Source organism: Aricia agestis, chromosome 3, assembly GCF_905147365.1.
Source record: "Aricia agestis chromosome 3, ilAriAges1.1, whole genome shotgun sequence".
NCBI classification, from domain to species: domain Eukaryota; kingdom Metazoa; phylum Arthropoda; class Insecta; order Lepidoptera; family Lycaenidae; genus Aricia; species Aricia agestis.
The window spans coordinates 20179594-20204133 of record NC_056408.1 but is presented as its reverse complement, the minus strand read 5'-3'; the positions used below and the strand labels follow the sequence as shown (position 1 = coordinate 20204133).

General features: G+C 37.0%; 3 protein-coding genes across 3 annotated transcripts; 2 read left to right on the top strand and 1 right to left on the bottom strand.

Annotated features, from left to right (window-relative positions):
* Positions 1 to 663: 663 nt before the first annotated feature.
* On the bottom strand, positions 664 to 9956 carry LOC121740264 (phenoloxidase-activating factor 2-like). The gene is made up of 9 exons (XM_042132917.1): positions 9899 to 9956; positions 7805 to 7926; positions 6079 to 6181; positions 5445 to 5633; positions 4695 to 4806; positions 4000 to 4105; positions 3502 to 3677; positions 1147 to 1311; positions 664 to 872 (listed from the first exon to the last, which is right to left on the bottom strand). Exons 1-9 carry the CDS (start codon positions 9910 to 9912, stop codon positions 702 to 704), a joined length of 1158 nt encoding a protein of 385 aa, XP_041988851.1. The 5' UTR covers positions 9913 to 9956; the 3' UTR covers positions 664 to 701.
* Positions 9957 to 12900: 2944 nt separating this feature from the next.
* LOC121740568 lies at positions 12901 to 14258 on the top strand. Its single transcript, XM_042133303.1, has 2 exons — positions 12901 to 13037; positions 13521 to 14258. The coding sequence occupies exons 1-2, from the start codon at positions 13011 to 13013 to the stop codon at positions 14256 to 14258; spliced, it is 765 nt and encodes a 254-aa protein (XP_041989237.1). The 5' UTR covers positions 12901 to 13010.
* A 7373-nt stretch (positions 14259 to 21631) lies between these two features.
* On the top strand, positions 21632 to 23094 carry LOC121740259. The gene is made up of 2 exons (XM_042132911.1): positions 21632 to 23030; positions 23068 to 23094. The coding sequence occupies exon 1, from the start codon at positions 21690 to 21692 to the stop codon at positions 23013 to 23015; it is 1326 nt and encodes a 441-aa protein (XP_041988845.1). The 5' UTR covers positions 21632 to 21689; the 3' UTR covers positions 23016 to 23030; positions 23068 to 23094.
* The last annotated feature ends 1446 nt before the right edge of the window (positions 23095 to 24540 follow it).

Below are 24540 nucleotides of genomic sequence, written 5' to 3'. Positions count from 1 at the left end.
CTTCTATATTCAGAGCCTCCGGCATGATTCTAGTTTCTTACGCTGGCTCCTCTCGCCGGGTTAGTTCCCGAACCGGTGGTGGGCACCAGTAGTAAGAATACATATTTTGTAAAAATTTATTCTGAATAAAGTTTAAGGGCCTGTTTCACCACTTCCTGATTAGTGCTGGATAGGCTTTCCACAACTTTTTTTTACAGATGGAGTATGGAGTATCTGTAAGATAAGTTGTCGATAGCCTATCCGGCACTTTATCAAGAAGTGGTGAAACAAGCCCTAAGGCTGCGTTTCCATTGAAGCGGAGCGGAGCGGTGCGGAGCTTAGCGGTGCCGAATTGACCAATCACCATGCTCGAAATCTTCGCAATCATTCCGCTGGAATAGCACGATTAGTCAATTCGGGCACCGCTAAGCTCCGCTCCGCTTCAGTGGAAACGCAGCCTTAGTTTTAAATATGATATAATATTTACGCTAGTCAGCTTAGGCTCATATTTTATTGGAGCATGGCTCTCCCATGCTGCCAGAACTCTGTTAACAAGACAATCCCAAAATTAGCTAAGAGTGTAGGTACTCAGTAGCAGGTTACTGTTGCCAATCCGAAAAAGTGGCATTAACTGTATGACGGACCTTACAAATTGGCATTGAGAAATTCAGAAACAACAAAAAATATAACTAAATTCTGAGTATTTATTCATTCTGCTGACTTCAATAATCGAACTGGGTATTCGGTAGCCCTTCGGCGACCATCTGATCCTTCACCCACTGGTACACTTGGGGGATGTCCACGTACACTCCAGGCACGTCCTTCTCGCCGCAGCCCACGCCGTAAGCCACCATGCCGTACACCGCATACCTGGTTGACTTCCGAGACGGATCCTGGAAAAAACGAAAAGGTAGTCAAAATTAATAATATTTAAATAAACCGTTATGCTAAGTACTCACATACGGTTTTGCTCGATAGTTTTACTCCAAATCGAAGGAAATGACATATTTGACATATTTAATTCCATCGAGCCGGCTCGAAGCGAGCGTTCGAGCTGTCAGTTTTGGCGGTCCACACGGTGGTTATTGCTCGATTTGGAGTTAAACTATCGAGCCAAACCGTATGTCAGTACTAAGCATTACCGTTACAAGAAGTAGTGAAACCTACCGGCAGAGGACAGACAAGCGGTGACCCTCCGTCACCGACACACGTGTCCACGCCCTCCTCGCCGCCGGCGCAGGTCAGCGAGTTGTGCAGGGTGTACGTGGAGCCGAGCTTCGTGTTCTTCAGGTTGATCTCGCACTGCTTGTCACGGACTAGCTTTAGGAGAATCTGAAAACAACATACGTATTGTATTGTTAATGAATTCTGATCGAAAAAGAACACATTCTTGTGTTTGTGACTTTATAATATCATGTTAAGATACAACTAGGACCATTTGCGCCAGACTGAGCCATTGCTATTCATAATTATTCAAGACGTGAGTCATGAGTGGATGAATAGGGTAACTAACATGAAAAAACTTCCCTGTTATGAAGTAGATAAATCACAAGTTTTATTAAAATAATTAGGGCAAAATGAGTTATTGTCCGTATGTTGCGAAATGTTACAGTTTGTTCGATTGTTCCACTCACGTCTTCAATTATTTAGTCAGAGCGCCAGGCAGGGGCGGATCTTGAATTTGTGGGGCCCTGGGCTAATACTGCTTAGGGGCCCTACCTAATTACTCAACTAATTGCTATTTTGACAAGAAACTGTTTTCTGTAGTGATGTAGGTATATTCTATGCTAATAATATTATAAAGCGGAAGAGTTTGTTATTTAGTTTGTTTGTTTGAACGCGCTAATCTCTGGAACTAATGGTCCGATTTAAAAAAATCTTTCAGTGTTAGATAGCCCATTTATCGAGGAAGGCTATAGGCTATACTTTATCACGCTATCGCTAAGACTAATAGGAGCGAAGAAATAGAGGAAAATGTGGAAAAAAAAAACGGGAGGAAATATATTTGAAAGGGCTAATTTGAACGCGCTAATCTCAGGAACTACTGGTTTGATTTGAAAAATTATTTCAGTGTTAGATAGTCCATTTATCGAAAAAGGCTATGGGCTATATTTTATCACGCTACGACTAATAGGAGCGAAGAAATAGAGGAAAATGTTGAAAAAAACGGGAGGAAATTAAATAATTTTATAATAAGCCCTTTCAAATAATTTCCTCCCGTTTTTTCAACATTTTCCTTTTGAAAAGGCTTATTTGAACGCGCTAATCTCAGGAACTACTGGTCAGATTTGAAAAATTCTCAAAAAAAAAATTTCACGAACTACTGGAGGAATTTTTCTGTTATTTGGCACATATAAGAACGGACCAGTAGTTCTTGAGATTAGCGCGTTCAAATAAGCCCTGTCAAATAATTTCTCCCCGTTTTTTCCACATTTTCCTCTATTTCTTCGCTCCTATTAGTCTTAGCGTGATAAAATATAGCCTTTACCCTTTCTCGATAAACGGCCTATCTAACACTGAAAGAATTTTTCAAATCGGACCAGTAGTTTCTGAGATTAGCGCGTTCAACTAACAAACTGTAAATTCTTTTATTTGGTCATCGCACTGTAGGTCTTTTGTTAAATCGAAATTTATCGAAAGAACTGATAATTAATGATGACATTGTGGTCCTGTATTTATTTTCTATATAGTATATACGACATCGGAGAAAGAACGCTCTGCTCCCCGTGTATTATATTTCTCTATGGCTCTGATTCACAGCTAGTGGTCGGCATCGTTGAAAAATCTTTAAGATGGTATAGCAGTTTGGGAAAACATCAACAAGTTTCTTTTCATAAATTATCCAAAAAATTTCACTGCAAGAGGTGTAAGACTCTGTCTTATACTGCAGTAAGTAGTATTTTAACTGAATGCACTCATTCCTTATATGTTCGTCTACGGCATTTGGACAATGCGCCAACCTTATGATCGGATTTTTTTTAATTCTGGATAATTTTTATTATTGACAATATCGTCTATTGGTTTCAGTTCGGTTGGGGGCCCTCTGTATTCGCGGGGCCCTGGGCTGCAGCCCAAAAAGCCTTATAGTAGATCCGCCCCTGGCGCCAGGGATTGGTCTATTCCTACAGTAGAGCTACCGAAGCGATGCCACGATGCTTCTAAATCTATCGTATCGTACCAGATATTCACAATACTGCGAAATTATGAATATTCTCAAAGCAACTGATTGCGTTGATGACATAGGTACTCGTTAAGTTAATGTAAGTCTTAAGATAACTTAAAATTTAATCAACGATAACTTTAAGCCGGTCTGGGGAAAATCTTATGATTCTAGGAATCTCTAAGACTTTCAGTTCAGACCACCCGTAACCACGGCTGAAAATCAGGCGAAAAGTTGGGAACGAGAAAAGTGCTTCGCGATAAAATCCCTAACTCATTAAAAGCAAACTGCAGTTAACAGTTTTGACTTCTCCTAGAAATATCTCTAGGAAAAGTAAAAAAAAAAATGAAAAAGAAAAGCACCTTCTTAAGAATTCCAGAGTAGCTGGTGTTTTTTTTTATGTGGGCGCCCCAGCCCATGCTGTAGCACTCGGTGCCCGCGGGCGGCATGATGCGGCCCAGGCAGGCGACGCCCACGTGCGGGGCCAGGGTGAAGGGCTCGCTGAGGATCAGCAGCGCCACGTCGTTGTGCGCATGGACTGCAAAATCATGATGGTTATTAGAATGTTCAACAAAAATCTACTTTAAACAGTATCTCCTTATCGTAGGACCACCTTTGGAAAATCTTTCCAAGAGAAGAGTCTTCAAAATCTTTTAGTCAATGATTAAGTTTCTTTTAGTAAATGATGAAGTTATCCGCATATAAATATAAAATCGTCGAAATGAGAAACCTCCTCATTTTTTGAGTCCATCGATACCGATTTTAATATGGGTCGAGGGTAAAACAAAATTTAATGTATGAGCTACAATGTGATATTATATTATAAAAAAGGAGCTAAGCTAAATACTTGCAAGACATACGTTTCAAGAATTCGGGATGAAGGACAATTTTCTTCACAAGTCTGTCTTGGTGAGGGAGAACCTCCTTCGTGACTTGCGTGTCCCACTCTCCAGCTCTGCATTTTATCTGAAATAACAAGATAGGATTTACATCAGTAAATTAGATGAAAGAGATGTAAATGTGAGAAAAAATTAACATAGGACGCACAATCTTGTATCGATATACTTATGACTTATCGAAGGTTCCAAAACAAGTGCGTCATAATGTTAAAAATAAAAAAGTAAAAAAATCTCAAATAAAAACAAAAAAACAAGACATGGCTGTTTGTTTTCACCGACTGCCTCCTAACGCTTAGGCATCTAGCGGCGAGGGTACATAAATGCATCAAGATTTCATAAAATATGTTTGCGTATCACCTACGTCCAGGGCGTAAGAACTTTTGTAAAACATTTTTTTTCAAAAACATGTTTGCTTTGAGAGATAGATGATCCTAAGCCGGCCCTTAGACGATCAATTATTGTAATGTGCAATATAACGCTTCAACTTTATTGAATAGTTTATTTGATAATTAGATTGAAGGCGCACGATGTTCAATACTCCTAGACGTTCAATAATATTACGCAATAAAATTGCTCGTCTAGGGCCCGCTAAAAGACTGCTAGGGATCACTCAGCGTTAGGAGACGGTTGGTGAAAACTGGCATTAGTAATGTTACCTGTCCGGGGTTGTAGTCGTCGATTTTGTGGGCTGCGGTGATGACCACAGAGGGACTGATGATGCTGCCGCCGCCGATGTAGTCCTCGTTGTCCCAATCGGTCTTACCCGTTCTGGAAATGAGGAACACACGTGACACGATCACATTTCTGATAAGCTATTAGCCATTCTCTCTGAGTTATGACGATGACATTTTAGTACTCATGTATGTCGCGCCGACTTTAGAAAATTAAATTGGGCGATTTAAGATTGGACATCGTTTGGTCCGCTACAATCTACTTCACCTACCCAGGTGAAGTATGCCTGCGTCGTCAGTGCTAGTAGAAAAACAATGAATGGATTTAGTATGCTGCCCGATATGAGGATTTTATACGTGGGAGAGCCATGCTTCGGCACGAATGGGCCGGCTCGACCGGAGAAATACCAAGTTCTCACAGAAAGCCGGCGTGAAACAGCGCTTGCACTGTGCTTCGCCGAGTGAGTGAGTTTACCGGAGGCCCAGTCCCCTACCCTATTCCTTTCCCTACCCTCCCCTATACCCTTCCCTTCTCTATCCTCCCCTATTACCCTATTCCCTCTTAAAAGGCCGGCAACGCACTTGCAGCACTTCTGATGCTGCGAGTGTCTATGGGCGACGGAAGTTGCTTTGACCCGTTTGCTCGTTTGCCCCCTTATTTCATTTAAAAAAATCGATAGAGGCAGCCCGTTGCAAACTGCCGAAATTTATGAAAGTATTTTTGACAAAACTCACTTGAGTATGGCGACCATCCAGGGGAAGTCGGCGAAATCAGAGAAGTTCTGGTCGGTTGTCTCTCTGAAGGACAGGGCTCCAGGGTTGCTAATGCCGCAGAGCGCTGGCGGCTTGTAGGGCCCTGGGGGAGTCTTCGTGATCACCTTGCTCTTCTCGCAGCATTCCTCCAGGAAGTGGCATTCTTTACCCCTGTAGATTTCATTACGAACATGTTACAAACTAAGTAAGTACCAATGAATGTAACTTACGTAGTACTAACTATTCAGTTACTGGGACATACGAATGGCGACTGCTTAAATCTCATTTATAAAGGGTTTCCAACAGTTGGGAGATAACCCTGGCTATACGTATGCACGAGGTGAAGGTGTCACGTCTATCAAAGAAACAAAACCTAAGGGAAAAAAATTGGGATCATCATATTCTATACTACCATTTTTGTTTTGGAAAAATCCCACTCTTTTTTGGGCATCAAGCCTAAATCGTTTTTTATTACTAATAATGATTATGTTTCTGATATCTATATCAGAAACATCATCAACATCATCTAGGTTACAAAATTCTAATTGCCTATGATCCCTGATAATTGGGCTACTGAATTACAATCAATCAATAATCCGCCATAAGCTGAACATACCTGTAAGTGAAGACCGTAGTTGGGTCTATGACGTTCTGTGTGGGAGTGTCGCACTGCGCCTTCTTCACGCAGAACCCGTTCTTGCCTTCAGAGGTCGTGCAATCTGTCAATTAGAAAAAAACAGAAAATCAGTATATAAACGGCGGAGTAATCGTTGGACATATACCCCCTTACTAATAAACGCTGTTTAAGCTTTGAATAGTTATACAGTGTTTTGTTTTCTTCAATCCAACTAAAAATGTCACTTGTGTGACAGGAACAAAACACTGTATAACTATTCAAAGCTTATACAACGTTTAGTTCCGGTATCTAGATCACCTGCTGACTGACCGGCTGGAGGATGATGCTGACATTGAGCGAGAGCGCAGGGCTCTTACCGTCAGAGCTAACATGATCGCTCGACGTTTTGCCAACTGCAGCAGGGACGTTAAAACCACACTTTTTAAGGCGTATTGCCTTAGCATGTACACCTGCCAGCTGTGGATAACGTTTAAACAAAAGACGATGAGCCGTATAAGAGTTCAGTATAATGATGCATACCGAACTCTTATGCGGCTCCCGCGAAGCTGCAGTGCTTCGGGTATGTGTGCGGAGGCGGGAGTCCCTGACTTTTTTGCTATCATTAGATCTCGGGTGGCTGCATTTCGGCAGAGACTGCGCAGCTCTGGCAATAGGATACTCGCGGCTATCTCTGACGACTACTACAATAATCTAATGTACGTGCGGTGGATCTCTGTTCACATGAACCAGAACAAGAAGTGATTTTATGACTGGACACCCCTTTACAGTGTCAACATTATTTTATTTTTACATAATATTTTATATAATCTGTATGGGTACATTAATTATGCCTGAAATAAAGACATTTTATTTATTTATTTATTTTTTATTAGTAAGGGGGATAATCTACAAACATGGAACCTCCTCCTTTTTAGGGTTCCGAAGTCAACAAGGAACCCTTATAGTTTCGGTCTGTCCGTCTGTCCGTAGCTTTCCTTTTAAATTCAGCATAGTTCCTACTCCCGTGAATTTTTTCACATTTCCAGAAGCAACCGTTTAGCTGGTAGAATGGGGGGGGGGGGGGACACTGGACTCTTAACGATTTTTTTCCAGTTTAAAACTTAATCGTTCACAAATGGATCCCTAAATCGGAAAAATGATCTAAGTATAAATACTTATAATATTTTAAAAAAACCTATCCAACAACACCCCATGATGATGCGAGAAAAAAAATCATCCCCCGCCTCATGTGTAGGTAGGGGAAGTACCATAAAAATATTTTTTTAAGATTTTATGTACCATTTTGTCGGCATCATTAATATACTTACATGTATTCATGCCAAATTACAGCTTTGCTATTTATAGTCTCTAAGCAAAATCGCGGACAGACAGACGGACAGATGGACAGATGGACAGACGGACAGACAGACGGACAGACGTACAGACGGACGGACAGACCGAAATTTTAAGGGTTCCTTGTAGACTACGGAACCCTAAAGCAGCCCGTTATAACGTTAGCGCTATTAATACGTCGAAAATCTGACAGTGTTTACCACAACTCATGATTTATGTATAGGCATATTAGTCATGTCCTATAGGCGGTAGCTTCCTATGGCGTCCTAGGGGGGGCGGCAGCGTCCTGGGATGGCGGCAGAGTTCGTACATATGGGCAGCAAAATTAAAGTGGCATAGACTCATAAAAAATATAAATCCGGCCCTGATTTACCATATTTCTGGTCATCGTTGAACTTGTTCTTGGTCTCGCTCGCGACCTGCTGCATCACCCACCTGAGGGATTTAGGCTCCTGGCAGCTCACGGCAGCACACAGGAGGCCCACGAGGGCTAATCTGAAATTCATATTTGATCAAATCTTTAAAACTTTACGTAGAGTCGACGCAAATTACCTAATAATCATTTTTATGATAATTAACATTATTCATAAACATTTCCCTACACCATGTCAATATTGTAACAAATACCTTAAGGTTCTTGTATGTTATATATAATATCGACCTTTTGTATTTAAACTATTTTATTTCTTTTCCGTAACTCGATTTATGGGGGTAGGGGTTCGCGGAAGACCAGGGACAGCGGCGACTGTCGCTGTCAAAACCTGAGCGGTCCCCTTTTCCTTATTTTTTGGCATTGCACTGCCATAAATATTATGTTGTTTAAATATGCAATTTTTGTTACTTTTATTTTAGGATAGTGCTTTCTTTTTTTTCTCATTCTCTTATGTACACTTTTTTTTTCTTTTGTATTTTTTGTTTATTGTGGTTGTGTAATGTTAAAAATTGGAATAAAGATTTTTTTTATTTTTTTATTTTTATTTAATAATAATTGAAGACCATCAATCCCCATTATTAATTCCGGCCGCTTTCGCACAACTTCTTGCTTTAATCTAATCAGTTGTTCGCAGTACAGTTCAAAATCGATGGTCCTGCTTTTTTGTGTACCCAGCTTTTTTTAAAAGCTGTATACACAAAAAAGCTCGATACTTGGATGCCTCAATAGCTCACTGAAAGAAACCTAATGAACCGTGTACTCATTGGTGATTCTTTATTACGTCGTAATGAAACCGAACCATTTTTGAAGAAGCTGATAACTGGTGATGAAAAGTGGATCACGTACGACAAGAACGTATGAAAAAGAACGTGGTCAAAGGCCGGTCAGGCTTCACAGACTGTGGCGAAACCCGGGTTAACTCGTAACAAGGTGATGATGTGTGTGTGGTGGGATTGGAAGGGCATTATTCATTATGAGCTGTTACCGCCAGGCAGGACCATCGATTCTGAACTGTACTGCGAACAACTGATGAGATTAAAGCAAGAAGTTAAGAGAAAGCGGCCGGAATTAATCAACAGAAGGGGGTGTGGTTTTTCACCATGATAACGCTAGACCTCACACATATTTAGCCACTCAGTAAAAATTACGGGAGTTTGGCTGGGATGTGTTAATGCATCCGCCGTCCTGAGTGATCCTGACCTTGCATCTTCAGATTTCCACCTGTTTCGGTCGCTACAGAATTCCTTAGGCAGTGTCAGGTTGACATCACAAGAGGACTGCCAAAACCACTTGTTGCAGTTTTTTCATCAGAAGCCCCAAAATTTTTATAGCAATGGGATCATGTCCCTACTCCCTACCAACAAGACGGCAAAAGTTATCGAACAAAATGGCACCTAAGTATAATAATACTTTAGTCAATTGTAAATAAACTTTAAGAATAAAAAAAACCATTTGATTTTTATATAAAATGCGAAGAAACTTTTTCCCCAACCTAATATATTTTTGACTTGTTACTCTTCGATAGTTCTCATTATTCATATTTTTTTGTATATTATTACTCCTCTACTATTTGCCCTGGCTGTGTTTGGCAAGAAACCAAGAAACACAGCGACACGAGTATTTTACACATTTAGTATAGTATTTTCAGAACAACGGAATCCTTAACCTTACAAAAAAACATGTTTTAATTATTATAATTGCAGTATCTAAAAATAACTAATTTAAACAAAAAAAAGCGCCAACAGTAGGTATCTAAATGAATCAAAAATTATTAAAAAATCTTTCGAGACAAATGTGCAATAAACATTAATAATAATCTGTAAAACAGACCTCGAATAACGTTTAAATCATAAAAATTTATTGACTCCGGTTTTATCTTTTTATAAATACGAGAAACAAATAAATAATATCAACGCTTTAGAATTTAACCTTATGCCACTGCGATGATCCATAGAATTAGCTGATAAAATTGTAATTTATAATGTTATTGATGATTATTTATGATAATATTAATATTATAGCAAAGTAGCTTACTGTAGAACGGCCATTGGGGCAGCGTGTTGCACCGGTTCCGAACCGAGACTGCGGTCAGCACCACAAGATGTCATGAGGAAAACATAACTAGTTATAAATAATGTGACCATCCGTCCCGATTTCGGTGGGACAGTCCCGCTTTCAGGCCGTTTCACAGTGGATCGAATCGACAATTTCGGGGACATAGGGACCAATTTTTGTTTTTAAATTTTTTTTTGTGCCAATGGATAGAGCTAATTAATCTTAACAAATGTTATTCTTTGCAATTTTTTCTTAGGGTTATTATTTAAGTAGAAAAAAACATATTTTTAAATTTCTTGTATGGAAAAAAATATATAATCCCAAATTTTTATCAAGTCCTGATAGATCCCGCGCTCAAACCTTTTTTTTTATATATTTTGGCTACATTGCTAGTATTATGTACCATAAATGTGTGCCTAAAGTTGCCACTCTGCCAGAAATAGCCGAAGAAAATTACAAAAGATTTAATTAGTAACTAATGACTTCTTAAAATTCCTTAAACTATTCTAGGCATATTTCATGCAAAATAATTATTATGCTAGTAAAACAATACTTATAATTACTTAAAATTAGAAAAAAAAAACTAGAAATATCGATTCCCCATATGACCCTCAATTCTTTCGACCTGAAGAATCTACATAACCTGGAAGAACAATTAATTCTACAGAACCCTGTCCAACTAAATCAAATATCTTCTTCACTGTACCATACAACGTTGCCCCTATACACGTTAGTATTTGGTATAGTTACAATTTCCCTTATTCTTATCATCCGACGTCGCCGCTTGCGTCGACAAAAGGACAGTGGTCTAAACGAGGGTGTCACTCCAACCAGCCAAGCTGATCAACCAGTCTACGCAGTTCCTGTAAAGAATCAAGAATCTCTGCCAGCAACTTTCTCGCTCAAAGTCCTCAAATAGTTGCTTCTCTGGGGGTGGAGGAATAACGCACGGACCCCTAAAGGAGAATGCTGATGCAGCCGCACGTGCCCGGTCAACGCCATCGCCTTCGAGGTAACACATCAGCAGTTTCAGCATAACCGCGTTTTCGTAATTATTCATGTTCTATCAAAAATTGTCATTCCATTCCGGTCTAGGATCGATCGCGGAACAATTATTGTAAATGAAATATAAGTTAGTTTAATAAATTTCTTAGATAATTTCTGGTTTTTTTTGGAAGCCCGGGCTGCCGAATTCGTAATTAATTTGAATTGTGTATTTTCTAACAATCGCTTACCTAATGATAATGAATCGAACAACATTCAAAATAAAGAGCTTAAGTAATTGCATAAGGGCTTATACCCTCATTAGCCAATCATTAATAGTTATAATTATCTTTGTTAGGTGTGGAAAATTATAAAAGGATCGTAATTGATATTTCAAAATTAGTTATTGTTTAAACGTGCTACTACATACATCGTATTTTCACAGTGTTTAATTTTCTTTATTTTGGTATAATGGACGGTCTTGTGAATAGTATAGATTTATTTATGGTATTAAGAGACCAATTGAAAAGTTTGTCAGATAGTAAAAAACTATTTGATTTTCTACAATCGAAAATAAATGTGACTGAAGAGAATAGTGCCGTGCTTAGAAAGTTCTGTACGCGTTTTTGTTCTAATATATGTGCCAGATGGGAAAAATGCAACCGAACATTAGCTAAATTTATTAAAAAAAATGGCGATTGGTTAGAATCGTCAATAAATTGGCCCCAAGAAATCAATTTTGATGTTATCAATACTGAACCAATAGAACTCGAGGTTTATGATAATACTGAGAATCTACCACCAGCACTTTCTACTTCAGACGCTTCCACATCTACGTTTACTCCGAGGAAACCTTTTGAAGATTTATGTGATCGACAAAAACGGAGACGTTTAGATGAAATAAATAAAAATCTTTCATTTTCTCCGGAAGAAATGTCTGCCATATCAACAAGGAGTTTAAAAAATAGTGGAAACGAAGATATTTCAAAAATAATGAACCATTTACTCAATCATCCAGAAGATTTAAATAAAGTCAAGGCATGCTTAAACAACGATAAGGTTAAGTAAGAGTGATACGTATTCACCTGATAAGGCACTAGCTTTATTAGTTTCGCTAAAGTTATCAAAGTGGCAATATATAAACTTAAGAGAGTCTGCGAGTGAAAATGGTTCAGAGTTATATCCATCGTACTACAAATTGCAACAAGCTAAATTGAATTGTTATCCAGATAAAAAAGATTTATGTATTACTGAGGACGGGGCTTCAATTAAACTGCAAGCTTTACTCAACTTGACTGTATCAAGACTTTTGGATGCAATATCCATGGATTTGGACGCAACAATAAATTTAGAGCTTGTAAGTAAATGGGGTTTTGACGGAGCTTCTGGTCAAAGTGTGTACAAGCAAAAAGTAAACAAAGAATTTGAAGACTCCAGTATTTTTATGGCCAGTCTAGTACCAGTTAGGCTACAACAATCCGATGGAACTATTGTTTGGGAAAACGAAAGACCATCGTCCACGTTTTACTGTCGTCCATTAATGTTTCAATTTACGAAAGAAACCCAGTCCACTGTTATGTCAATTAAAAACAGAATAACAGAAGAAATAAAAGCGCTTCAGCCATCAAAACTGAATCAAATTGAAGTGTCTCACCAGTTACTTTTGACGATGATTGACGGAAAGATAACGTTATATTTATCAGAGACGTCGACAGCCGTTTGCGATATTTGCAAAGCAAAGCCATCGGAAATGAACAATATTGAACTGCTTGACCAAAAACACAAGAATGAAGAAATTCACCAGTACGGACTATCATCTTTACACTGCTGGATAAGGTGTAGAGTGCCTTCTTCACATAGGTAACAATAATTATTCTTATTTATCATACCTTAGCTATTAATTACTTTACAGCCGCAAGTCATTGTTCTTTTACGAAATATTCATTTTCAATATTAATAATGTCCCATTTTCAGTTACCTCGCGACCACCGCGCTCGGTCCACGCGTTATCGCACACCGACGTACGCAAGGCTCGCCTACTAGTTATCGTAACTACCTAACTAACATTATCGCGGGTGCTCCTGCCTGCAGGAGCACCTTATTTGTGATGGAGAAGATGTCGAGTACCCCCACTGTAAGTTATGCCAACGTTACCTCCAGAATAATGTACCCCAAGAAAGACCAAGCCATCGTAATAGATTCGATTGACGGATTGATGCTAAGAGATTATTTAATGGCACTCTCAACTGTAACAAAGTCGACGAATATTCGATTTATTTCCCGGATTGCTAACTCAAGAATTTGTGTTTACATGGATTCCAAAGAAACTGTAAATGAGCTAGTTGATGTAATTAAGACAATAAAAGTTAAAGATTATTTATTAGAGATTCGCCCATTGATTTCAAGAAACAAAAGGATTGTTTTATCGAATGTTTGCCCGATCATTCCCAACGAGGTTTTGATAGAAAAATTTAACGATATTAACATTAAAATCTTAAGCCCGATTACTTTTATGAAAGTAGGTATACCGGACCCTGGCTTCTCGCATATAATGAGTTTTAGGCGACAATTGTACGTTTCCCCCGAGGACGAAAAAAGACTGCCGGAATCATTACAGATCCAGTACGAAGACACCAATTACTGGATATATGTATCAAACGAGTCGATGAAATGTTTCGTTTGTAATACTATGGGACACTTGGCTAAAAACTGTCCTCAAGGTAACCACATATTATCTACTCCTAAAAACACTAGTGATGTCACACTAGGACCTACCGAAAACCCCAACTATATTTTAGAAGAGTCTTCAAATTCAAAAGTTCTGTCGCAGGCAGACAATACTAATTTACCGTCTAAAGATTTTGAAACCAGCAAGGGTATTAAAAGAATCCGTTCTTCTACGACATCAGAACCTTCTCATTCTGATTTAAATCAAACCACTGACCTTGTTATGGAAGAAATCGTACCATCGAGTGATTATACTAATGACACCGATAGTAATTTTTCATTAGAAGAAGAAATACCTAGTAAGAAAAACCTAAAGAAGAAGAAGAAAACACTAGATAACAGATCGGAAGAACAGGTTTGGACGGATATTAAAATTGAAATCAAGGAATTAGAAAATGAAGATGCCTTACCACACTTCCCCTTAACATTAGACCGATTTAGAAAACTCCTTGACGAAACGCGCAACAAACAGAATATACAAGAAATTTTACAAGATTATACTGAAAACACCGCTGAGTTAGTTACAATGTGCCTATTCATTCATCCGAAACTTAGTAGGAATTTAAAAAACCGATGTTCGAGACTAACGAGAAAACTACAAGAGCTTAGTTTAATGAAAGATAAGTGATTTCCTTTTGGTATATATTATTTATATAAGTTGTAATATTAAAATACATAATTCCATATACATATATTGGTAAGCTTATAAACATAATGCGAATTTTGCAGTGGAATGTAAATGGTTTTCATGTAAGATTTGAAAGCATAAAACTACTTTTGAATGATGTCGATCCTTTATGCTTTTGCATACAAGAAACTAATTTTAAAAATAATTATTTTGCTAAATTAAAAAATTATGAATGTTTCTATAAAAACCGAAATAACAGCAGTATTGCTAGTGGTGGTGTAGCCACATATGTTAAGCCCCATTTGTTACCTGAAGTTATTTGTATTAATAGCTGCCTCGAAGTTGTAGTGATAAGAATAAAATTCCCTTTAGAGATTACTATTTGTAACGTGTACATACCTAATAGCTGTTCTATTAACCATCTAGTATTGGACAATTTACTTAATCAGCTTCCAACACCTTTTCTTCTATTAGGTGACTTCAATGGACACCATTTTTATTGGGGCTCTAATCGTTGCGATCAAAGAGGAAAAATAATAGCAGAATGGTTAGATTTAAGTGATACTTTGATCCTTTTAAATAAAAACCAACCCACACATTTTAATTCTAGTAATGGCCACACAAGTAATATTGATTTATCTTTTGCTTCTCAAAATATATCAACTTATTTTGATTGGAATGCATTGGACTACCTTTATGACAGTGACCATTATCCTATTGTTATATCTGCAGAAGTTGAATTAAATCCTGATCGTGCATTAGGTTCTAAGCATTGGAAATATTCAAACGCTAATTGGTTAAAATTCCATGATGACATCGAAAACCATATAAAACAATTAGAAAAATTAAATATTACGTCATGTGTTTGCATCAATAAAACTTTAAAGGAATTCAAAGACATCATTTTTAACTCCGCTGAATTAAACATACCTAGGACAAGTGGTAAGCTAAGAAATAATCAGGTACCATGGTGGAACGATGAGTGTTCTAAGTTACTGAAAGATACAAAAAGAGCTTACAGAAAATATATAAAAATAAAAAAAGTTAATTTAAATAAACAAATTTTGGAAGAATATAATGAAGAGGATAAACGTAGGGAAGAAATATTGAAGACAGAATATCGTAAAGTAAGATCTAAGACTAGAAGAATTTTCAAAGAAAGTATAAAAGTTAATTGGCAAAAATTTGTTTCATCAATAAATAGTCAAACACAGATAGGAACTGTGTGGCAGAGAATTAATTCTATAAATGGTAAAAAGAAGAATAAAACAGAAATAATTTTAAAAAATAACGAAGGAAAGCTTTGTGGTAATCCTAAACTTAATTCAGAGTTATTGGTTAGAGCTTTTGCTGCAAATTCAAGCTCAAACAATTATAGACAAGAGTTTTTATGTTATAAAAAAGAAAAAGAAGATAGCTGTTCAGGTTTTGATAAGCTAAATAATGAAAATACTATTAACAATAAAATTACCTTAGAGGAACTTAAGCTCGTTATTCAAAAATTAGGAAATTCCAGCCCTGGTCCTGATAAAATATCAAATGTTATGATTAAAAAACTTCCATTATTGGCTCTTGAAAGACTTTTAGACATTTACAATTACATTTGGGTTAACCAGGTTTTTCCTGATTTATGGAGAGAAGCTATTGTAATACCCATCTTAAAACCCGGTAAATTAGCTACTACTACATCGAGTTACAGACCGATTTCACTCACATGTAACCTTTGTAAAATTTTGGAAAAAATTGTTAGTAATAGGATCAGATGGTACTTAGAACGTAATCAATTTTTGTCATCTTTTCAGTTTGGTTTCAGACAACTTAAATCAACCCTAGATCATCTGAGCCTTTTAGAAGAAGATATCCTTAGGTCGTTTGCAAATAAGAATAAAGTAGTACTAATTGCCCTAGATTTGGAGAAGGCTTACGAAATGGTTTGGAAACACAGAGTAATATTGCTTTTACAACAGTTAAATTTAAAAGGTAACGTTTTAGCTTTTGTTATAAATTTTTTGTCAGATAGGTTTATAAGGGTTAAAATAAATGATGTCCTTTCTGAGCCCCTCTGCACTGAAAATGGACTTCCACAGGGTTCTGTTTTGAGTGTAATTTTATTTTTGTTGTCAATTAATAATGTCTTGGAAGTTATAAAACGACCCGTTAAAGGATATTTATTTGCAGACGACTTAACAATTTTATGTACTGGAAAAAACCTAAAACTCGTTGAAAAAATACTACAAGAGACTTTAAATAATTTGAGTAAATGGAGTCTAGAAACGGGCTTTAAGTTTTCTGAAACCAAAACAGAACTAATGGTAATGTCAAAAAATAAAAATAAGGAAAATGTTAACCTATTCATTAACAACTGTAAAATTAATGAAGTAAATGAAATAAAAATTTTAGGTCTTACCTTCGATTCTCGATTAAATTGGGTATCACACATAAAAAAACTTAAGTCCGAATGTTTTAACAGAATGAATATTATAAAAATTTTATCATCAAATAATTGGGGATCTGACAGTAAGTGTATAAAAAATACGTACAAAGCTTTAATTATGCAAAAGATTGATTACGGTTCAGTTTTATATGACTCAGCATCAAATAATATTTTAAAAATTTTAGATAGTATTCATAATACGTGTTTGAGATTAAGTTTAGGAGCCTTTCGTACTAGTCCTGTTAATAGTATTCTCGTTGAGTGTAACGAAATGCCTTTATCTTATAGAAGGAAGGAACTGTGCCTAACATATGCAGCCAAGCATGTTGTCAATAATATAGATTCTCTCTTTTTAAAATCTGCTTTATTATCAGACATAGAATTTAGTTTACGGCCTTCTCTTGCTGTTCCCCTAAGACTAAGGGTCAAAAACTATTTACACGAAATTAAATTAGACTTACCTCCATTATTTACACGTCATTTTCCTTTTAAGGTACCACCTTGGGACAAAAATGTACTTAAAATAAATGTAGATCTAGCTGAAATATACCCTCGTGAATCTACTCCAGATTATATTTATAGAAACTATTATTATGAACTGACGGAGAAATATTCAGATTATACAATGTTTTATACTGATGGATCTATTTTTAATAACAGAACAGGCTGTGCAGTCGTTTCAGAAAATTGTAATTATAAATATAGACTACCTGATTATACTTCTATATTAACTTGTGAGGCCATAGCTATCCTAAAATGTTTGGAGATTATTAGAATTACTCCTACTGTTTCAAGAAATTATGTAATATTTTCTGATTCACTATCGTGTTTAACTGCATTATTAAATAATAAAAATATTGATCCCTTAATTAATACTATAAAAGAAAACCTAATAAATCTAATAAGTAATAACTTTTCTATAGAAATTATTTGGATTCCTAGTCACCAGGGCATTCCGGGGAACGAAAAAGCAGACGCTCAAGCTAAGGAGGCTACGAAATTAAATCAGTGTAGTTTGTTAACTTCTAATGTTTCTGATCTTAAAAAATTTTTTCGGTTAAATATTAAAAAACTATGGAACAGCTATTGGGTTACAAATAATAAGAGTTATTTATATGAAATAAGAAAATCAATCTTCGAAAAATGTACCTATAAATTTAACAAAAGAAGAGATGAAATGGTAATAAATAGACTAAGAATAGGACATTGTAATGCTACACACATTCACCTAATTACTAAAACCCCTAAGAGCAAATGCACAAGATGTGATTGTGAATTGACCGTAAAACATTTTCTTATTGATTGTCCTATGTTCAATCCAGAAAGAAGTAGTGTAAAACTTCAAAGTACATTAAAAGATTGTTTGTTAGATTGGGAAAACACTTTAAAATTTCTAAGGTTAACCGAATATTATTCTGTAATTTAATGTATTATTGTTATTACTTGTAGTCGCTAATGACCTTCGATGTTTAAAGCGACTTTAAATAAATAAATTAAAAAAAAAAAAAAAAAAAAAAAATGTCCCATTTTTCTTATGCAGCCTATCGTATGGATTTTAAAAAATGGAGTGGCAGGGGCGAAGATCAACAAAAAATTAAGCTTAGAAAGTTCGAAATTCAGCGAGCATTTAGAGAAGATTGCGGATTACTAATAGACCAGGTGAAACAAGGAGAGGGAACAACTAATGATGGCAATACTGCCCGAAGATTTTTCAGGGACGCAGACACTGCAGCCCGTATTACTGGTATAAGCAAGGAATTAATAGAAAGGTTACATGTAATACTCCAGACTGTAGCATCTGGAGAGTGCGTCAACCTTTCTAAATTCTCCTTATTCTGTAGAGAGACTGCAGAACTCTACATAAATTTATATCCCTGGTATTATATGCCTTCTAGTTTACATAAGCTGCTTATACATGGCGCTGATATTATCCAGCATTTTGCTACCATACCTATCGGCAATCTGTCAGAAGAAGCAGCAGAAGCTCGTAACAAAGATTTCCGGAAATTCAGAGAGAGTTATTCCAGAAAATTAAGTAGAAAAGCCACAAATGAGGATATTTTACATAATCTTTTAATATCATCAGATCCAAATATCACAAGTTTTAGACCAAGACTATCAAAGCATAACAAAATAGCTCTCTCTTCACGGGCTAAAGAGCTTCTGTTAAATTTGCCGACAGAATCTGAGATAGAGTTCATTGACGTTAATGAATTACAGGATAATCATTCTGATAGTGAGCAAGCTTTTTGAGTTTTGTAAATTAAATGCAATATTTATTTAGAAATAATTTTATTACTTTTATTATAGTATGTATGGTATCGTAATTTTTATGTATACTCACTATTTTTTATTTTTCAATTTTATTATTAATAGGGAATATGTATGTACCGCTTAAATGGAGAAAATATTATTATTTGTAATCTTTATTGTTAAAAAACCATATTAATGCTATTTTTTTATGTTTTTTTCGATACTTAATAATAAAATTTAAGTATCAAAAATTGGATTTTTTTTTAATTCCTTCGCAAATTTTTAAAACACTACGCTATTAGCAAAACAAAACGAGATAGTATTATATTCCATGCCACACTAATAATAGCTAATGAGGGTATAATTAAAAGCCCTTATGCAAGGCTACTTAAGCTATTTATTTTGAATGTTGTTCTGTTCATTGTCATTAAGCGATTGTTAGAAAATACACAATACAAAAGATTATTTACTATTGTCAAACGGATTAGTTACTTGAAGTTAATGACCGATCACAATATTTACATGGAATCGATTTTTCTTTTTTTTTCTAATTTTAAGTAATTATAAGTATTGTTTTACTAGCATAATAATTATTTTGCATGAAATATGCCTAGAATAGTTTAAGGAATTTTAAGAAGTCATTAGTTACTAATTAAATCTTTTGTAATTTTCTTCGGCTATTTCTGGCAGAGTGGCAACTTTAGGCACACATTTATGGTACATAATACTAGCAATGTAGCCAAAATATATAAAAAAAAAGGTTTGAGCGCGGGATCTATCAGGACTTGACAAAAATTTGGGATTATATATTTTTTTTATATATTCCAATTATATATTCCATACAAGAAATTTAAAAATATGTTTTTTTCTACTTAAATAATAACCCTAAGAAAAAATTTCAAAGAACAACATTTGTTAAGATTAATTAGCTCTATCCATTGGCACAAAAAAAAATTTGAAAAACAAAAATTGGTCCCTATGTCCCCGAAATTGTCGATTCGATCCACTGTGCGTTTGTCCCGCTGTCCCCCACAAGACGCAAAATGCCCCACTTTTCGCTATCAAGCAAGAATAATCATGTAATATATTTATAGAGTCGCTTAGGCCGTTTTTGACCGACTTCCAAAAAGGAGGAGGTAATACGTTCGGCTGTATGTATCTTTTTTTTCTATGTTCAACGATTACTCAGCCGTTTATGGTCCGATTTTCAAAATTATTTTTGTGTTGTCTAGGGTTTAGCTCTTATGTGGTTTAGCTCGAATTTGGTACCATGTTCACAAAAGTGGTGATCTGATTATGAGATACGTATGAAGCCTTGTCTTGTAGATAACTAAAAATAGTAAAATTATTACTTTTTTAGAAAAAATTTAAACCGACTTCCAAGGTAAAAACAATATTCTTAAAAATATGATCTAAAAAGTATGAAATAATTCTTATTCTTCAGTAGCGCAACAGAATTAGTTGAGGTTTAGTCGAATTTCGAAAAAGGCGCTATGAAGAATAAGAATTATTTCATACTTTTTAGATCATATTTTTAAGAATATTGTTTTTACCTTGGAAGTCAGTTTAATTGTTTTGTTAAAAAGTAATAATCGATAGGTCGAGGCCGTTCAGCGAAATCTTTTGCCAGGAACACTTTTGTTTACTCGTTCCCGTGTCGGCCGTCGGGTGTCCTACGAAGTCGATGTTGTCTTAATGGCAAACTTCTAATAGATTTGCAATCTTCTAATAGATTGTAACTAAACCGTCTTTTTAGGTAGAATTCTACGTCCTTAGAGATGACATTTTGGGTTTTTTTAGTGCGACTACCTAGATTTCCCGCTTTGATAAGAATATAATAATATGGTCACTGTTTGTCGATAAGCAACATCAAAACATATTATGTCCAATGTTTTGATGTTGCTTATCGACAAACCTTGTTTTGTTTATGTATTGATAACCTTACTTATACTCGAATCCATAATAATATTATAATTTATAATTGCGAAAGTGTCTGTCTGTCTGTCTGTCCGGTACCTCATCACGCCCAAACTGCTGATACTTTGAGTCCTGGGATAGGACGTAGGATACTTTTATCAAAAATGTATGATTTAGCTGTACGATAAACGAAACTTATATAGTTTGCGGTTGCGGTTTTGCTATGACTATATTATAGGGCTTACAAAGCCGTAATTCGGCATGGATTAATGATGCCGACAAAATGGTAAGTATAAGTATATAAAACTTTTTTTATGGTAGGTACACACAAAGCGGGGATGATTTTTTTATTTCGTGTCCACCCCACCGTGTGGGGTGTCGTTGGATAGGTTTTTTTTAAATATTACGAGTATTTAAAAATCATTTCGCGATTTAGGCATCCATTTTTGAAATATGAAGCTTTAAAGTGGAAAATCCCCCCCCCCTCCCTCCGCGAACTCGGTACGGTTAACATCGTCTGACGTGCGCTCCGGGAATTAAAATCGTTTTCGGTGGTTAAAATCGTTAACTGCGTGCTGAGTGTGTGTAAAAAGCTAGGTAACGGTGTAATCTACGTTTACTGTAAGTTTTTGAACACATTTTCCCGTATTTTATTGGATTTAAACTCGGTAAGTAATTTCCTTTGTTCATTTTTAACAGTAAGGAATTGTAGGTAGGTAAAAATATTGTATCGTCGGTACCGCGCGCGCTGCGCCGGGCGCCCGGCCTTGCGATCAGCTAGTCATAAATAGTGTTATTGTTGTTGTTAACTTTGAAAACAAGACATAATGTCTAGCCATAATAACATGCCGCCAGATAAAAATACCAACCCATTTGAAAGAAGGGACGGCATACCTCGTTCCCCGCCAACTTCAACCGGCAAACGTTTGCTGTCCCAACTATCGCCTTCATCCGTGTCACCAGTCGAAAAACGTCACCAACCCATAAGGGACGAACCGCAGTCCCCGGTAATTTCATTATTAGACACTAGCAGCGCAGTCGATGATTCGTTTAATTACTGCGAGTTAGTCCGTGAAGCGTCCTCCTACTTGGGAAAAATTAACGAATTCGCTAACGACACTGTCTCGAGGCGCAATAACTTTGCCAATAAATCCGATATAATGAACTTAACACAAAAACTGACAACCATAGTTTCTCTTCTTGCCATTAAAAACTCGTCACTTGAAACCAAAGTCGCGAATTTGGAGCGAGATTTACTATCCGTTAAACTTAATCAGGTCGTGAAACCGGCCCCCGCGGCGACTCCGGTCTCTTATTCCGAGGCCCTCAAACTGAAACTCGCGAAATCGGTTCCCCCCGTCGAGACACGTAAACCACTCCCATGTGTTATAGCCTACCCCACGCAAGAAAAATCGGCGGAATTAAAATCGGCAACTGAGACCAAGCAGGCTTTGATGAAGGTCATAAACCCGGCCGACGGTTTTCAATTTCACGGCGTTAAGAAAACAGCTAATTCGGGCGTGCTTCTGCGCCTCACGAGCGAGTCGCAAGTTAAAAAATTAAAGTCAGTCGAAGCGCTAAAATCTGCCGGCCTCCGTCTCGAGACACCCAAGGGGCGTAGCCCGCGCATCCTCATCAAAGATGTTCCACAACACATTACAGACGATAATTTTCTATTATCCCTGTACAACCAAAACGTAAACGGCGAAATTAATGTGACACAAGATCAATTCATGAGTTCGACAAAAATAGTAAGACGTCGTATTTTAAACAAAGAATACAATAACCGTAAATGGATAGGTATCGAACTAGACCCTAAAGTGCGTCAACACCTCATCGAAACAAAAGAAAAACTTTTTATCGACTGGGCGATGTGTCGCTTTGTAGATGACGTCGAACTCGTGCGCTGCGCTAACTGTCAACAGTATGGGCACACCGCTAAATTCTGTCGTGACACAAAGCCATGCTGTAAACATTGCGCTGAAGGTCATAGCTCGGATAGCTGCCCAAAAAAAGATAAAGACGACTTTAAGCCGGTTTGCGGTAGTTGTTTGCGATATAAAAAACCGACCGACCACCCCACAGGCTCCCCAGATTGTCCTACGTATAAGTCTAAAATGGAGCAACTTATTTTAACGACTCGGTATGGATAGTTTAAATATAGGACAGTTAAACCTCCACAATAATAAGCACGCAACGATAGAATTAGAAAAGTTGGTTTCCGATTACAATTTAGACTTGGTGCTCGTACAGGAGCAATATCAACTCGCGTCGCTACGGTCGAAGATAGTACAAATTAATAACCTAGCTCGCGCGGGTATTTACACACCTCAGTCTAGATTTTCAGTCACGGCCTTAACTAACCTTTCGACGTCGCACTGTGCGGTAGCCGAGGTCTCGTCTTCTCAGTTTAGATTTTACGTTGTAAGCTGCTATTTTCAGTACTCGGACTCCGTAAGTCCACATTTACATCAACTTCGCCGCGTATTACAATCTCTCGCGGGTAATAAAATTATTATTGGCGCCGACGTCAATGCATCCTCGCCCTTATGGCACGGCCAGCTTAGGTACACTGACCGCGACCGACGTACCGCTGTAGAAGACTTTATTGCGGAGTTTAACCTCCATATTCACAACACCCCCGATGCACCACCTACCTATAGTAGCCCAACGGGCGAATCGTCGATTGACGTCACGCTATCTAGCGCGTACGTCCAGAACAGATTAGGAATTGGCGTGTCCTTCCCGATGCGTCATGTAGTGATCACCGCTTACTGGTGTACGAGTTTTCTCGTGCGGTCCCGAGTGATACCGTAGTCAATTCTAATGACTATAAATACAATGTTAAGAACGGCGATTGGAAATTATTCCGCTCCCTCATTACCGCTCATGCCGGAGACTTCACTCGGCCGGATTTAAACGTCAATGAGTGCGCGGAAATTATGTCAAACACATTTGTTTACTGTGCCGATGTAGCCTTGGGTCGTAGACCTCTTAAAAAAGATCACAACTGTAAATGGTGGAACAGTAATCTTCTTAATCTTCGTCGGGAATTTAGAAGGGCCAGGCGCAAAATTAATAATCTTCGTAAATCTGGCCACGACCGTTCGGATGATAATTACATAATTAGTTTAAATAACCTACGCATTTCAAGGTCACGTTATCGCGCTGCCGTTACATTAGCGAAAAATAATATGCTGAAGAATGCCTCGAATAGACTGGATAAAGAGGGTCCCTGGTCCTCTTTATATCACGAGCTTAAACCCAGTAGTAGTAATGAGCCAAACTTTTTCTCAAATATTAAAATTAACAACTCTTACACTTGTAGTTTAGAGGAAACGGCGAAGGCATATCTAAACGTTCTCATTCCAGACGACGAGCCCTCCTTGGATGATGAACACCATCGCGACATTAGGAGTAGAATGTTAGACCCCATTCATACACCGGTCTCAGATGTACCAACCCCGGAGGAGTTTATTAAAATAGTAAACCTTTTGCCTATAAAAAAATCTGCGGGCGAGGATAAAATATCGAATATTATGATAAAGCAAGCGTGTTTAGCGGCCAATTCATCGATTCTATATGTTTACAACAGATGTATCGCAGAAGGTATATTTCCAAAAATTTGGCGTTCCGGTTGCATAAAATTAATACCTAAAGCGGGAAACAAACCTCCTG

Excerpts from the sequence above, each read along its gene's own strand:
- LOC121740568 (XM_042133303.1), top strand. The coding sequence starts at position 13,011 with ATGGAGAAGATGTCGAGTACCCCCACT. Across the intron at positions 13,038-13,520 it reads AGATGTCGAGTACCCCCACT|ATCCAGTACGAAGACACCAA; the intron begins GTAAGTTATGCC and ends GAATCATTACAG.
- LOC121740264 (XM_042132917.1), bottom strand. Across the intron at positions 4,106-4,694 it reads ACGACTACAACCCCGGACAG|ATAAAATGCAGAGCTGGAGA; the intron begins GTAACATTACTA and ends TTGTTATTTCAG. Across the intron at positions 1,312-3,501 it reads ACTCTGGAATTCTTAAGAAG|ATTCTCCTAAAGCTAGTCCG; the intron begins GTGCTTTTCTTT and ends TGTTGTTTTCAG.
- LOC121740259 (XM_042132911.1), top strand. The coding sequence starts at position 21,690 with ATGTCTAGCCATAATAACATGCCGCCAGATAAAAATACCAACCCATTT.